The sequence below is a fragment of the Trichechus manatus genome, unplaced genomic scaffold (genome assembly GCF_000243295.1).
Source record: "Trichechus manatus latirostris isolate Lorelei unplaced genomic scaffold, TriManLat1.0 scaffold00222, whole genome shotgun sequence".
In the NCBI taxonomy this organism is placed as follows: domain Eukaryota; kingdom Metazoa; phylum Chordata; class Mammalia; order Sirenia; family Trichechidae; genus Trichechus; species Trichechus manatus.
Genome location: NW_004444158.1, coordinates 2,609,907 through 2,626,656, shown reverse-complemented (window position 1 = coordinate 2,626,656; position 16,750 = coordinate 2,609,907). Strand labels below are relative to the sequence as shown.

General features: G+C 40.8%; 1 protein-coding gene across 6 annotated transcripts in view; it reads right to left on the bottom strand.

Moving 5' to 3' along the window:
- MYOM1 (myomesin 1) overlaps positions 1-16,750 on the bottom strand; it is a 191,192-nt gene that overhangs the window by 3,074 nt on the left and 171,368 nt on the right. For 4 of the 6 annotated variants that reach the window (XM_023742890.1, XM_023742888.1, XM_004388930.2 and 1 more), the window contains 8 exons: positions 14,663-14,776; positions 13,916-14,003; positions 12,657-12,695; positions 12,461-12,566; positions 7,309-7,472; positions 5,166-5,202; positions 4,900-4,922; positions 2,418-2,473 (listed from right to left, as the gene is read on the bottom strand). In XM_023742890.1, coding sequence (XP_023598658.1) covers positions 2,418-2,473; positions 4,900-4,922; positions 5,166-5,202; positions 7,309-7,472; positions 12,461-12,566; positions 12,657-12,695; positions 13,916-14,003; positions 14,663-14,776 — 627 coding nt within the window. Of the gene's footprint in view, positions 1-2,417; positions 2,474-4,899; positions 4,923-5,165; positions 5,203-7,308; positions 7,473-9,826; positions 12,366-12,442; positions 12,567-12,656; positions 12,696-13,915; positions 14,004-14,662; positions 14,777-16,750 lie in introns of those variants that run through there. The other 2 variants (XM_023742891.1, XM_023742892.1) reach the window with 2 other exon arrangements.

Genomic DNA, 16,750 nt, shown 5'->3' with positions numbered 1-16,750 from the left:
TGTGTGGTGTGTGTGTGGTGTATGTGTGGTGTGTGTGTGGTGTGTGCGGCATGTGTACATGGCTTGTGTGTATGGTGTGTGTGTGGTGTGTGCATGGTGTGTGTGTGTATGGTGTATGTGGTGTGTGTGGTGTGTATGGTGTGTGTGTCATGTGTGAATGGTGTGTGTGTGGCATGTGTGCATGGTGGGTGGAGTGTGTATGAATGGTATGTGGTATGTGTGTGTATGGTGTGTGTGTGTGTGTATGGTGTGTGTGTGGCATGTGTGTGTGGTGTGTGTGTGTGTATGGTGTGTGTGGCACGTGTGTGTGGTGTGTGTGTGTGTGGCATGTGTGTGCATGGTATATGTGGTATGTGGTGTGTGTGGTGTATGTGAATGGTGTGTGTGCGTGTGGCATGTGTGTGTGAATGGTGTGTGTGTGGCGTGTGTGTGTGAGAGAGAGACCTGTGTAGGCTTGTGTATCCACCACCACAGTGAAGATACAGAACATTTCTATGACCACAATGATCCCTCCTGTTGCCCTTTTGTAACCACACCACTTCTCCCCCTCTCCAACCCCATTCCTAACCCCGGTAACCGCTAATCTGTTCTCCATTTCTAAAATGCTATGTAAATTGGAATTATACAGTGTGTAACCTTTTGGGTCTGCCATTTTTCACTCAGCATAATTCCTAGGGAATTCATCCAAGTTGTTGTGTATATCAATAGTTTATCTCTTGTTACTGCTGAGTAGTATTCCATGGTATGTACACACCCACTGAGCGGTATCTGGGCTGTTTCCAGTTTTGGGCTATTATGAATTAAGCTACTGTGAACATTCTTAAGCAGGTTTCTGTGTGCACATAAGCTTTCATTTCTCTGGGATAAATGCCCAGGAGTGTGACTACATGTTTTGTTCTTTTAAGAAACTGTCAAATTGTTTTCCAGAATGGTTGTACCATTTTATTTTACATCATCAGCAATGTATGAGTGATTCAGTTTCTCCACATCCTCACCCACATTTGTTGTTGTCACTGTTTTTTATTTTGGCCCTTTGATAGGTGTGTTGTGACATTTCACTGTAGTTTTAATTAGCATTGCCCTGATGGCTAGTAGTGTTGTATTTACTTTATATTTTAAATTCCGTTCTTGCATTTTTTTTTCTTACTGAAATCCAGAAATCCTAAGGAAAAGAACTAGTCTTCCCAGTATACAGGGAAAAAATTATCCTTCTAAATATCCTTCTAAATGGTCTTACATAGTCACTTGTTCCCTCTTGTGCAGGAGCACCACTTAAAATTAGGTTAATTAAGAAATTTGTTTTCCTTCCACCATTAATTAGTATTTCTTACTAAATTATTCTACAATACATTTTGGCAAGAAAAATATGAGTCAAACTATTGCCATTAATCTTATTACCTGAGAAGACCTGGTAAATGATTTCAGAAACTACAATTACTTGAGGGTTAAAACTTTTACCAAAACCAAACAAAAAACTCTCAAACACCTTTGGCGTCATAGAAAACTATTACCCCTGCTTTAGGGTGGAGTAAGAGTTTACCAAGTGCTTTCACAGACATTCTCTCTTCATTCCCACTATGACCCAGTGAGTTGGGTATTTGTAACTTCATTAGGTAAGAAAAAATGGATAAGAAAGTTCAAAAACAAAAACAGCACAGCCAACTATGGTCATACTTTCCAGCCATGAAGAAATGACAGCTGAATAAAATCTACCTCACACTAAAGGGTTTACACATGCTCTGTTTGACTACCCTTGTTCTAATCATAGGTTGTATTTCTTCATTGCCTTGTAGAGCTGGGAAAAAGTTTGTTCCACAGCCATACCCCTGTGGCTGGTATATTAAGCTTGTTTTAATGAAACATAGGAACGAAGAAAGTGAGTCTGGATTAAACATTGCTTTTCAGAAGGATTATTACAGAGCCAGGAAATCCCAGTTTAAAATCAAATGGAAAGAAATCAGTTTTCTTCAGAAGAGAAACTGCAGAAATAACACTGAGCAGCAGGGTTTTCCTTCCAGGCTGAGGTAGTAAGAGTACAACCCATTTCCGACCGTGTGTTAGAGGTTGTTTCTTTCTTCCATTATATTTGTCACATAATCATGACTGGACATTTTCAGCCTCTCATGATTTTAAAGGGTGACACTAGAAAGACACTTAGTGGTCTATAGAAGTCCCCATGAGACAAATTGGCTAATAAAAGTGGGACCATCCTGGTGCTTAGCCTACAAAACACTAAGATGACTGGGAAATGGAATGTTTAACCTTGAGTTTGGCTATTCTGAAGTCAACTACAAGCAGTGGTGGACCAAGGTGAAGATGGTAGGAAGTCAAACGCACAGTAAAATGTGGAGCAAAGTCAAGGGCACTGAATCCACTCCCCGTGTGGGAGGAACGGGGACAGGAGTGTCTGTACTTACCTTACCCTCCTGGATAGTGACCACGTCTGGGAGGCCGCCCACCACTCGGGCGCGATCTGCAAGCACAGGCGTTTCTGGTTAGTCTCTGAAACGATGAGGCGGGTGACGACACTCCCAACACCACCCCAGTGAACTAATTTTCCAATTTTGTTCCCTCCTCCTTACAGTTATTTCATACCTGGTTTCATGTGCAAAATAAGAAAATAATCCAGTGATTTAAGATTTTAATCCTTCTTCACATTTCCCATGCATGCATGCAGGTACCTATATCAATACCTAAAATACCAACTTGAGATTGCTTTATTGAATCAACCTACTCTATAATTTTCATGGCTATTTTTAGCTTAGTGGTGCTAAGCTTGAGGAGGCGGGGCAGATCTCTATGGACGGCTTCCAAGCCCTGCTTGGCCTCTTTTATGAGTTTCCCTATGATTAAGAAAGGCTGCATAATACAAGGGCTGTGTGCCAGGGGGATCAAGAGGCCCATGCAGATGTGGGCTTCTTTGAGGTCTTCCCTAGACAGCTCCCCTTTCTCCTCTCCTGCTGCAGTAGTGGGGTCCTAGTCCTTTACTACTAGTCCCTCTAGTCCTTGGTTGTTGTGTCCAGGGCCGCCACCTATGGCTGTACAGTACAGAGGCCCCCAGACATACGTGACTCCCTGCATGACCTGTTGCACGATGTTCATGCTGTGGACCTTAGTCTCCTTATCTGTAGAATGAGGGGGCTGTACTAGATCTGTAGAAATTAAGTTTCAAAACTCTGCTTCACAGGGTCCATGGGACATCTCTGAGGTACCTGAGAGGTGTGAGCAGGGGCTGCTTATCCAATAAACAAGGTAAGCACCCGCCTACTTGTGCTTACTTATTAATCTGTAGTGAACAATGTCACATTTTTTCACCACATTTAAGATTCTCCTTCCAGGTACAGCTGGCATGTGTCTCTTTCTCAATCCCACAGCACCTTCCTGCAGAATCAAAGCCTCTTTTCAAATTTATAATCCCTAACAGGGTGGATGACCCAGTAAGTAAGGTAAGCATGGGCTTACTTGTGCTTACTTACTAATCTGTAGTGAACAATTTCACATGGGAAATTGTGAAATTGTTCACTACAGATTAGTAAGTAAGCACAAGTAAACCCATGCTTACTTTGCTTATTGGATAATCTGCCCCCAGTATGAGGAGGGGGTATTGCGTTAGGAATCTAGAAACTCATCTCAGCTTCAATTAAGAGTTAACTCTGTTTTTGCCGATTTTGTATATTGAGTCTTTGTGGAAGATTTTGTTAGAATTAAGTGTGCCATGGTTTATAAAAGTTGAAAAACAGAGTGAGAAGATCTCTAAGGTTTTCTCAAGCTCTAAACTGCTGTGACCAAGAGAGCTAGGAAAGCGGCCATGAACTGGAGGGAGCCTCTGTGTCCCCAAGGGAGTTTAAGAATCAGTGAGTTCATCAAATGCTTGTGGATGACAGAAGCAGGAGGGACACACTGGAGACCAGACAAGAGATCAATACTTCCTCTTGCTCTGATACGCTCCAGGTCACACTTCCACCTCTGGGACTGCTATCTACCCTGTTCACCACTAGCAGCGGCGTTACAAACCCTTGGCGGGAGCCAAGAGAGCAACAGAGGAGAAAGGAGGGTTAAAAACCCCATTCCTGAAGGACTTGAGCCATTGGAAGGTGGAAGGATGGCTTTACTCTCACTCCTCCACGTTCCCTTCAATCCCTACTCAGGGTTGACTCTACAGTTTTAGCCCTCAATAATTTTCAAATTATTATAATAATTTTCAAATAATTATAATAATTTTCAAATTCTGGCTCCCACAATGAAAAAGAAATTTAATTCTGATGGTGGATTAGCCAGTGACTCCTGGGGTCATGTAATAGTGTTTGAGTTCTTCCAAACATCTTGTTTGTGAAGCAAACATTTGATAGATGAAGGGATACGGATGTGTCTTAGTAAGCACGTTTCTGGGTACTCAGACTTGCAAGTTGGTGGTCGTTCACTTGGACTGTGTCTCGTTAAATGAAGAGTAATAATAGCCTTACTGAGCACGTTTTCTCTTCCAGGGCTCTAAGGGACCTACTGTGAGACAAGTTACAGTGATTTACCTGATATAAAATTCTCAATGTTTCTTGATTTTTCTTTTCTTTAATTGTGTATATATTTTTCTGATACATTGTGGTTGCAAGTGATTGACAACCTGTTGTGTGATCTCCAGCCAAGAGATTTCTCAGGATGTCTGGCTGGTAGCTCAAGTCAAGAGCTGTGTAACAGTCTAATAATGTAACCTGAGACCTTCTTTTATAGGCATTCTTACTCAAGAGACTAAAATGAAAATATAATGTGCAATGTAGAGCATCTATTATTTTGAAAAAAGAAACAAAAAAAACCTCTTTCACTTTCCTCCATCTGCTGTCTTAATACAAAGGAAAAGCTACATTTTGAAACTATGCCAGGTAAATGGGAATGTGATTTACTTACTTTTCTCTGCAATGGCAGCTTGTCTGTGGTTGAAAGAAACAAACATATAAATAAAGAAGAATTCAGTGTTAATTCAAAGTAGTTAACCCTGCCTGCATTTCACTGCCTCAGAAACATCTTGCTGCTCAACGGAACAGTGGAAAGTGCTGTTTGGAGTGTACTTGCTGGAATAAAAGGTCCTCTCTAACTTTCAGATCAGGGAGCAGCACACAATGTTCCAGAGAAGTTAGCGCACTTAAGTGGCATTTGCTAGGAAAAGGACTTACTTTAACCTCTGGAATTCAGCATAGGCTTCGTCATATGCTTTAAAAGAAAAAAGACAAGTTAGAGTTTTCTCACACAGAATTGACAACACACAGGGGCTGATTATAATTCACAGCCCGAGTTAATTGTGTTCTGTCCAGACAAGACTAAGCCTACTTAACGTACTCAACAAGAGGAACAAATGCTTTCTGGGTAGAAAATACAAAATGGCAGATTTTACAAGCTTTTAATTCATCGAGAGACCTTCAAAACTTCACACAGAAAGGCAGAGATTAGCTTCACCATAGATAAAATGGAAATAAAAGTCTGTTTCAAGTAACAGTTGCTGTCTAATAAGCATCCTGGTCAGCAAACAAGCTTTTCTCTTAAGTTATCCCAGGCGTCACAGCCCCCCAGCTAGATGGGTAAATGTCTCTAGCTACGCTGTCTGGCCTGCGTATTTGGGTAAAAGGGCACAATGAGTTACTGTAACCACAAGGTGTGCCTGAGCCTGCCGGAAGCACTGCTTCTTCTGCCTGATGGAGATGAGATAAGACAAGTGAGTTAAGGAAATGAGAGCTATATGGTTCTAAAAAAAACTGCTTTTCCTTAGCCTGCGGAGTAAGCCACTTTGAGAACTTCAGGCAAGACGGCAGCTTCATTTTAACGCCCTCACCCATCTTTAAGCTCCTCTGTGGTGTAGACTCCTAACATTTTAAGTCTAGAAAACACATAGGTAATATGAGTCCATCCCCCTCGTTTGATGAGATGAGAAACATAAAGTCAGAATTAAAGTCTCTGGTTCTTATTGTTTCTCATCTGTAAAGAAGTGGATGGACTAGCTGGTGTAAAGCCGGCTGAGAACTGAGTACAGTTCTTCTCCCACCCGCTACCCTGAGACAGATGTGCACAGCTGGGGCTACCCGCCTTTGATGGCAGCAGAGACAGGGCGAAGGCAGCCTACAGCCTTTTACTTAAGGATGATTTGAGGGTTAAGGAAGCTTTGATGGGCCAGAGGGTTAAAAAAAAAATTTACCCACCCACTTATTGTTTCCCTTTTTCTATTGTTTCAAATGGTCAAATGGACTGCAGAAGAAACCCCGGACACTGTACGTACGTGATTGGCCTAGACAGCCACGTCCCTCTGGAGCAGACAGACGACCTCGTTAACTGCAGAGGACCTTCAGTGAGTCTTTCCAGTCATGATGGGGTGGGGGTGAGGGCAAGGGGACTCAGCACAAAACAACTGAAACAGGGCTGAAAGGCTGTTCTCTAAGTTAGGGCTATATTCTCTGAGGCCTAAAAAAAATGCTAAGCACTATTGCATATTTAGGTTCAATTTTGATATATGAAGATGTGGAGGGAAAAGTTCATCACCTCCTTTAGTAACTTAGTATGACTATTTTATTTCTTTAGCAAAGAATAAGATGTGGGGGGAGAGAAGTGGCACTGTGTTGTTAACACTGAGAGTTGTGTGTCCCCTTTTGTCTTTATTCTCCTGTGGAAACCTCTTGTACACACCTCTCATTACTCTCTTCTCCTTTTCTCAATTCTCTCCAGAACTCCACCCCCCCCAGCAGATGACCAAGAAGTCTGAGGCCTTCAGGATCAGATTTCTCCAACTTCCTTCAGTTCCCCTTAGTATTGCCTTTGCTTTTTCACATACACTTCCATCTACTTTCTGAAGAAAAGTTATCCCTGTTCCTTTCCAAAGTCAACACTTATCCCTCTGAACTTGATTTCAAAACTTCCACTCTTCAGAACTTTGATGCCCCAATTATTTCCCTTCACTCCCACTTGCAGTCCTTCCAACTCAACAGATGTCTTGGACTCTATGAAGATGCTCAAATTTCATTCATCATAGAAATGCTCTTTTTCAGTGTTTGTACACTAGAAAAAATACTCTTTCTCTAGTGATTGTAAATCCATCTAGCCTTGTTTGTAATCACCTTTGTGGAAGAGTGGCACATCCTTACTGTTCCCACTTTACTTTCCACTCATTCTGCACCCACTGAGTTCTGGCTTCTAGCAGCACTGCTAACTTAAAACTGCTTCATCAGAATCAACAGTGATCTTTCAATCGTCAAATATAATGACCTCTTTTCACCTTTCATTCTTTTTCAAACTTACTTTATAGTAAGTTCTAATGCGCAGAATATCACTTACCTTGTCCAGAAAGATCCACTGTTTTCTGGTGTCCAGTTTTGCCATCAAAGAGCTCCATTACATATTTCCCTTTGTCATTGGGAGTGGGTTCATTGATTTGTAACCAGATCTGCTCCCCAGTGACCCCACTCTTAACTCTATCTGTGTACTTAACAGCAGTTCCACTGTTAAAATCAAAGAAAACATCATTAGTGTTTGCTCTCATCTAAAGCTGATCTTTACTTTGTCTCCTCTTGAAGGTCTTGACATAAAGTTTTGCAGGTTTTTAAATAACATGGGGTCCACATATGTTATTTCAATGCTTCAGAGAAATTTCTGGCCCTGAAGCACAGAATTTAGATTCCAAGGCTCAGGGGGTAGGGGAGGGGGTGCTGATAGTCTGATATTAAATATAACATTTAATTCCCAATAGCGGTCTGGAGCCCAGAGCAGAGAGCAAACCAACACTTCCCAGTGGTATTATCTTTGTTTTTGCTTGGGTTTATTTATAGCACTGAGGGAGTCTTTAAAACCAAAAGGCCAAACTACATATGATCGATGGTTACATATCAGCTGGTCCAAAACACACTTAAGGAGGCCCATCTGTGCCTGACACCTATTTACATGCTTGGTTACAGGCTATTTACGACATATGTAAATATGCACGAGGCAGCAGAGCCAAGAGTAAGTAAAAAGAAGAGTTGCTGCCACGATGAATGAGACATGTCCTCTGTCCCTGAACACGAGTTTCTCAGTATTTTATAGTGGGTCATAAGCAGACCCATACATTATATTCTCTACAGGAGAATAAACAGAAGTATAACCCTATTTGCCCTGGTGGCACAGTGGTTAAGCACTATGGCTGCTAACCAAAAGGTCAGCGGTTTGAATCCACCAGCCGCTCCCTGGAAACCCTATGGGGCAGTTCTACTCTGTCCTATAGGGTCGCTATGAGTTGGAACAGACTCAATGGCAGTGGGTTTGGTTTCTTGGTTTATAACCCCGTTATTTTGTGATCTCACAGCCCAGAAATACTGCTAGATGAAATGCGAAAAAAGTAATTGGATATACTCTGAGTGATGTATAGTTTCATAAAAGAAACTTTATGAAGAGATTGTAAAAATGTGAAGAAATAAGAAAAAAAGCACTATACAAAAGTACACTATTATAGTCACAGTTATGCATAGAGAAAAGTCTGGAAGGAAGTACTCCAAAATGTTCATAGTATGGCTTATAAAACTATGTTGATGTTTTTGTTGTTGTTAGGTGCCATTGAGTTGGTTCCGACTCATTGCGACCCCATGTGCCATCCTCAAAGTCACTGCTATGTTTGAGCCTATTGTTGCAGGCACTGTCAGTCCATCTCACTGAGGGTCTTCCTCTCTTCCTCTCTTTTGCTGACCCTCCACCTTACCAAGTATGATGTCCTTCTCCAGGGACTTGTCCCTCCTAATAACATGTCCAAAGTACACGAGACGAAGTCTTGCCATTCTCACTTCCAAGAAGCACTCTGGCTGTACTTCTTCCAAGACAGATTTGTTCATTCTTCTGGCAGTCTATGGTATATTCAATATTCTTAACCAACACCATAATTCAAATGCATCAATTCTTCTTCGGTCTTCCTTATTCATGTCTAGCTTTCACATGCATATGAGGTGACTGAAAACATCATGGCTTGAGTTGGGCACACCTTAGTCCTCAAGGTGACATCTTTGCTTTTCAACACTTTAAGGAGGTCTTTTGCAGCAGATTTGCTCAGTGCAATACGTCGTTTGATTTCTTGACTGCTGCTTCCATGGGTGTTGACTGTGGATCCAAATAAGATGAAATCCTTGACAACTTCAATCTTTTCTCCGTTTATCATGATGTGGCTTATTGGTCCAGTTGTGAGGATTTCTGTTTTCTTTATGTTGAAGTGTAATCCATACTGAAGGCTGTAGTCTTTGATCTTCATCAGTAACTGCTTCAAGTCCTCTTTGCTTTCAGCAAGCAAGATTGTGTCATCTGCACATCACAGGTTGTTAATGTCAATCCTGATGCCGTGTTCTTCTTCATATAGTCTGGCTTCTCAGATTATTTGCTCAGCATACAGATTGAATAAGTATGGTGAAAGGATACAACCCTGACACACCCCTTTCCTGATTTTAAACACTCACTATCCCCTTGTTCTGTTCAAAGGACTGCCTCTTGGTCTATGTACAGGTTCCGTATGAATACACTTTAGTGTTCTGGAATTCCCATTCTTTGCAATGTTATCCATAGTTTGTTACGATCCACGCAGTCAAATGCATTTGCATAGTCAACAACACAGGTAAACATCTTTCTGGTATTCTCTGCTTTCAGCCAAGATCCATCTGACTCTACTTTGAGGAAGCAGTTCTTCCCCAGTTGTATTTTGAGTACCTTCCAACCTGAGGAGCTTATTTTCAGGTACTATGTCAGACAATGTTCTGCTGCTATTCGCGTAAGGTTTTCGGTGGCCAATTTTTTCAGTAGACTGCCATGTCCTTCTTCCTAGTCTATCTTAGTCTGGAAGCTCTGCTGAAACTTGTCCACCATCGGTAACCCTGCTGGTACTTGAAATATCGGTGGCATAGTTTCCAGCATCACAGCAACACACAAGCAACCACCATAAGACAAACTAACAGGGATAATATTATATTATAAATTCCTTCTATTTTGCAATATAAGATTATAAACATATTTTCTAAAACAAACATGTCTTATGTTTGTAGTTGCAATAAGCAAAATGAACATTAAAAAAATAGGAAAATAAAATTCTCCACCAAAAAAACCTTTTAGCTTTCAAATATGTCTTTAGCATTTTTCTTGTAACATCACATTCTTTAAAAGATATTAAAAATTAAAATGTTATAAAATGTAGGGTAAAGGAACTCATCTGTACCCTGCAGACTTTAGCCTGAGCAACATATATGTCTTAGAGTGTTAGACAGAAGGACAGATAGTCCTCTGCTTTGCTGTAATTGTTGTTGTTAGCAACTCTATGGACAACAGAATGAAATGTTGCCCGGTCCTGCGCCATCCTCACAATTGTTGTTATGCTGGAGCCCATTGTTGCAGCCACTGTGTCAATCCATCTCGTTGAGGGTCTTCCCCTTTTTTGCTTTGCTATAACAAATCTGTTTAAATTCTTAACACTCTGGCTAATACGCAAAATAGTATCATACATTTGTAGAGTACTTCATGGTTTACCATTTTGATTATCTCACTGAATCTATTAATCTTTTGGGATACAGTAGGTATTACCACTCCTATTATATATGAGAGAAAAGTGAAGTTCAGAAAATTAAGTGACTTGCCTAAGATCACATGGGAATTTAGGAGCAAAGTCAAGACTAAAACCCATTTCAAGATTTCTCCCATTATACCACATACGTACTTGAAGACAATCCTTTAGTTCCTGAATCTTCCAGAGACAAAAAATACAAAAATAATGCGTTTAGCTAACTAGACCAAATAACTTAAGACATTTATGCCTTGCTACTGTAATATCCATTTCCTCAAAGCATATTTTCAATGTTCTAATTTTTTGAACAAGTAATTTTTTTAGAGATGATATAAAGCTTTTTGACTGATGAGTCAACTAATTTATCTCTCTTATTTTTCAGGCTGATATATTAGAATGTCCTAGATGTCACAGAGGAATTTCCTAGAATTTGATCGATTTTAACTTATAATTACTTTCCTAAAATGTCCTCTGAAGGAAATAGAACAAAGGAAAGAAACCCCAAGCATTCTACCCTGGAATTTTACTTCTTCTCATTTTTCAGAACTTAAGAAATGAATAATAATAAATCACACTGTTGTACATAACAAAAAAGTAGTTTTAAAGAAAATACACATTATTGCTTTGTGGGACCCAATTCTAGTACAACCTAGACTTTTAGTACAACTTGAACACAGGGGCTAGGGCCCTGTGAGTCTGGGCTCTGGAGCTGGGCTGGCTGGGTTCAGCCCTGGGTCCCCCACCTAGCTGTGTGACCTTGGGCAAGTCACCTCCCCGAGCATGAGCTTATCACTAAAGTGAGGTCGTACCTATGTCACAGAGTTGTTGTGAATATTAAATAATTTCATACATCTAAGGGTTTACAGCAGTGCCTGGCATACTGTAAGTGCCACTAAATGCTAGATGTAATAAACATTATCTGCTTCCTCCTGGGGATACCAGAATGCCCCTACTTCTCAGCGGGGCTTTGAAGAACAGTTTGCAGTTTAGAATGAGTGTCCACTGTATCCTAAGATTGGACTGATGTGGCTGTGCCCCCATCACATTATCTATGCCAGGCTTCTGTTATCTTTCAGCTCAGAAAATTGCAAGAAAGCACGGAGGTTAAGGACATTGTTAAGAGTTGAAATGAAAGGGCTGGCTTGACTTGGAGACCTATTTAGGCTCTTGGAATCTCTGGGGTAAACTAGAATAGAATTCCTCCATAACTCCACAAAGATAGTTTTGGGATTAGAGCAGATCTTCAGGTACAATCCTGTCCAAATGCATATCCCCAAAGACATCTTGGAGTCTCCAAAGTCTTCTGAGGGTGAATAGGAAACATGGTAATGCCCAACAGAGCCACTTGCTGTAAAAATAACTTGGACACTCCTCTAGATTAATTCATATAAAGGGAAATTTGGTGCCTCTTGGTGCACACTGCTTCAGTCTTGTTCCAGACCACACCATGTTTGGTGAAACCCAGGTGAAATCTTGCACTACAGATTAGTAAGTAAGCACAAGTAAGCCCATGCGTACCTTGCTTATTGCATAATTCGGCCCTGGCTGTATGTAGCAAGAGAGGGATAGAGATCTGGCTCTGGATGCCTGGCAAAGCAGAGATGACCCAAGCACGACCCTGTCTGGAGGTGGAGGTTAGAGTACAAAGATGGCTGTGAATTACAACACTTCTCAGGTTACCAAGAAAGATGTACTGTAGCCATCCCTGGCCTCACAATGTGTGCGTTAAGGGAAAGTGCTACCGTCATGCTAAGCGGACAGACAGGGTGCTTCGGTCTCGTGCTCTTCAGCGTCAGGCCCTGAGAAGCCAAGGGTGTCAGAGGCTTCCTATCTGAGGAAAACAGAAAGGTTGTTTTTTTCGTCCACTTTCTTTTTCCCCAGTGGAGAAGGAATTTCTACACCACAAGTACGTTCCCACTTACGTACTTCTGGGACCAGCTGACTTTCAAATCATCCAGGTAGTAAGGAACGAAGGAATACAGCCGGATCCCCTCGGCGGTGCTCTGGATCTTCAGGTCCGTAGCAGACAAAGCTGAAAGAGGACACAGCACATCCACGCATTAGTAAGTCTATTCCGGCGAGAGAATAATGGAGCATCGTTGTGGGGAGAACACTGACTTACCGATTGTTTTGCATACTTCAGTCATCAGCTCTTTAAAGGCTGTGGGTAGAGATTCATAGACAAAGGTTTAGCATAAAAATTTTCAGTGTAAGTTCAAATCTCAAATTGTTAGTCAGTATCATGCTCTCAAAAATTCCCTGTCTGGTGAAGGGTATTGATTACAAGGAGAATTTGTTGACTAATTAATAAGTGCTATTTGAAGGAATAACTTAATTTTTTATCAAATTTTAAAAGACTCCTGCTTATTTTGTTGTTTTTTTCCCTCTGATTCTTTGTAACTGTCACTGTATTTACATTCTAGGGTAAGAGCCACAACACAATTTCCAGGAAAGTCCTTGCCTTTAGGATTCTTTCTTCCTAAATCCCAGGAAGGCTGGGTTTACACAGAGGAAGGTTGCTTATCTGTGTCATCAATCCATAATGAATTAGCCATCAAGTTTCTTGCTCTCCCTCAGTCTAATAATGCCTTGCCAATAAGCACATTTGGTCATTCCTCCACCAAGGAGCCCTGGTGGTGCAGTGGTTAAAGTGATTGACTGCTAACTGAAAGGACAGTGGTTCGAGACCACCAGCACCTCCATGGAAGAAAGATGTGGCAGTCTGCTTCCGTAGAGATTTACAGCCTTGGAAACCCAACAGGGTTGCTATGAGTTGGAATCAACGCCATGATAGTGGGGTTGGCTTTCCACCAAAAACAGGAAAACGAAATCAAACCAAATTCCTGCTCTTTGTTAGCTATACTGTTAAAAGATTTCATACAGGAACAAAACTGGAAGTTTGAGGGCCACATGTAAGTTTTCATTTCCATGATATGTTTGTCTTTAGTAGTCTCTGAAAAATGAAAATTGCTTTCTTGCTCTGCTAGTAACTGTGAGGCTTTGAATTTCATATCTAAATTTTTCTTACCACCTTTTAACTGTGAACTATTTTGCTACATGCTTCTCACAGATGTTTTTAATCCTGGAACACTTTTATCTAGTTGAAACAAAAATGATGGTTTAAATTGAAAACAGACCCTTATTGGACTGTGGCCTATACATTCCCTGAGGATCAAGAGTATACTTTTGATTTCTAGGAAGACTAAAAAAAGTGAAGTATTTTTGAATAAAGCAGTAGTTTGCTCTGCTGGAATTTCAATTAACACAAAATCTTTGGGCCAAAAATCAGCATGATATCGATCATCAGCCCAGACTCAGTCCTAACTCTCCTAACCTGCATATAGAACACACAAAGCGGACCTCAGCAGTTGGTGGACTGACCTTCATCCACAAGCTTCAGTCTGCTCTTGTCTTTCCCTCGGTCATCTTTCAGGATCACCTCATAAATCCCAGCATCTTTCTTTGAAAACTGAAGGGGGAATAAAGATACCACACTGCAATTGATCGTGGACTCAGGGTATGGTGTTTGCATGCTTACGGCCCTGTGATTTATGGAGCTGCCAACCAAACACATGTTGAATGAGCATCTATCCATGCGGGTGATGCTGGCACCCGGTCAAGGTGGACCGGCTAGCATTGCTGGTTTTTCTACCTTCTGAGGCTATCATTGATCCAAGGATCAAAGTCCTTAACTTTTACTCTGCCTTCATTTATTAAAAACAAAGGATCACATACATTTGAACGCTGTGCCCCTTTAGACAGAAAGTGGATAAAATTCTGTACTTAAATTAATACTATGTCTGATGGTCTCTGTGTCTTTAGGGAACAAGTTATCACGAGGTTTAAGTACAGACAAAGAAGGATACACTTAACTGCCCCACCCCTCATCCATGCATAAGACAGCCAATAGGGGTTGGATATCACAAGGCCAGAAAAGTTCTTATGTTTCTACAGCTTTTTTTGGTGGCGGGGGAGGATGACGTCAGGGGCAAGGATCTTGAAAACAGAGAGAAGCAAGGTATTATAGTAAATCCCCTAGCAAGAAGGGAACACAGAATCTAGTCTATGGTTTTGGGAGAACATAGGGTACAGAAAGAATATACAACATTTCACATTTATATCACCTACCTCTGTTATAAGTAGGGTGCATATACCATCCTTAAAATCATGTTTTTCATCCACTGATATCTCTCTCTCATCTTTGTACCACACAATATTAGTTTCCTTCTTAATATTTGCCACCTAGAAGAAAAATCATAATCACTCTTCTTGAAATAAGGAAATGTTATTGTCATAGAAGTGAATGGTTCCCAGTGCAGCAAGCCAGAAGAAGGAGCAGTGAACTTGAAGATAGAGATTTCTAAAGCAATCAGCTGAAAGCTATTTTAACTGAGAAAAGAGCTTAGAATAAAGTAGATATGAATAAACAAACTTAAATCAATAGCATCTCTATTTCCAGGAGTAAAAACTGACTTTAAAAAATCATCTGGTAGACAAGAAAAGTAAGAACAGATAAATACCTACGTAATAACATATACACTCAGATAAAACTAAAAATCTGAAAACAAAAGGAAGACAAACTCCATCAGATCAAAATATAGTCTGTGTCATAAAAACAAATGGCTTATCAAAAGAACAGAATAAGTAAGCCCCCAATCTATATCTAAAAAAAAATTAATAAAAGACAAAGAAGGCATTACAAATGAATGTGAAGAGGAAATATGGTTTAATAAATTCATTCTTAGAAATTCCGAGGAAACTCATTCAGATCATATTGTAGCATAAATTTTGAATGGACTAAAAGACCTCATATGGTTGAGGGGTCTTGAGCTTTATCTGAAATGTTTGAATTTTCTACAAAGAATAGATTCATGTATTTGTTGCATAATTAAAATAATATAAAAAAAAAGGCCTCATATAAAAAAAAAATCCCAAACACCCCAATGAATAATTGGGCAAATCTGTATACAATTCTAAGAGTTGGAATCGACTTGATGGCAATGGGAGTTTGTTTTTTTTTTTAAAAGAAAAAGAAGAAATACAACTATAAAACAAAGGGAGGAGGAATGTTTAATCTCATTATAAACAAGGATATGCAAGTTTTAAAATGTTAACATTTTTCAGCTAATAAGTTAACATAAGAAGAACCAACACTGGTTAATTGTGCAGTGAAGCCGTACACGCAAACATTCTTTATAACCCTGCAGATGGGTTCCTGAATTGCACAAAGTAACTGTGTTACTAGGCAGCATTGCTCATGATGAAAATGACCTCAACTGGAAAGCTGCGTCTGGGCTGGGAAGGACTAGACGTGGACCCCACAGCTTGGGGTCTCCCTGAGTGCACTGACTCTTGTGATTTGGGTGTGTCCCTTGCTGGGACTCTGAAAGCTCTGCCTAGTGAGAATTGCTGGAGATTTTTTAAGCCATGGAGATTCCTGTACCTGCCCAATGGGGATCTTGTGTCCTTGCACAGGAGTTGCCATCTGTGGGGCAGGTGAGGAGAACAGCCCCCCGACACGGACTCCGGCACTGACTGCTGCAAGGACACCTGGTGGGAGGAATCTTCGACACTGCCTTCGGGTGAGCTAGGGTTCCTGTCCTGTACCACCTTGAAATTAGTGCCAAGTAGGGCTGGAGCAGTCTTGTGAGTCTGAATGTTTGGCGGCACACGCTCAACTATAATGCGATATGTGAATTGTTATAATAATAAAGAGCTCTGAGGGGACAGAGGAAGGTTAATTCTACTTGAACTGAGAAGGGGAAGGCTTTACAGAGGAGATAATATTGAGTTGGGCCTTGAGAAAGGGTTTTGTCAAAGAAGCTGAAAGAAGGACATTCCAGGTATTGGCACAGCATAAATAAATAATGTTGGAATACTCCTAACCTATTTGTAGGCTCCCCTTGGTTGTTCAGAATCTGGGCAAGGGGCCGATCTCCTGAGGACAGCCATCAGAGCAGGACACCAGAGGGCACTCCCCAGAGGGCTACTACAACAGGGGGAGGGTAGACATGTGGGAAAGGGAAGGTTTACGGGGGTGGGGGACAGTGGAGGAGAAAGTGAACAGGGAGCCGCGTGGCAGTGAGCAACAGAATGACAGGGAGAGGGTGTTTTCTTTTTTTTTTTTTTTTTTGTACTTTAGATAAGGTTTACAGAACAAATAGTTTCTCACTAAACAGTTAGTACACTTATTGTTTTATGACAATGGTTAACAAC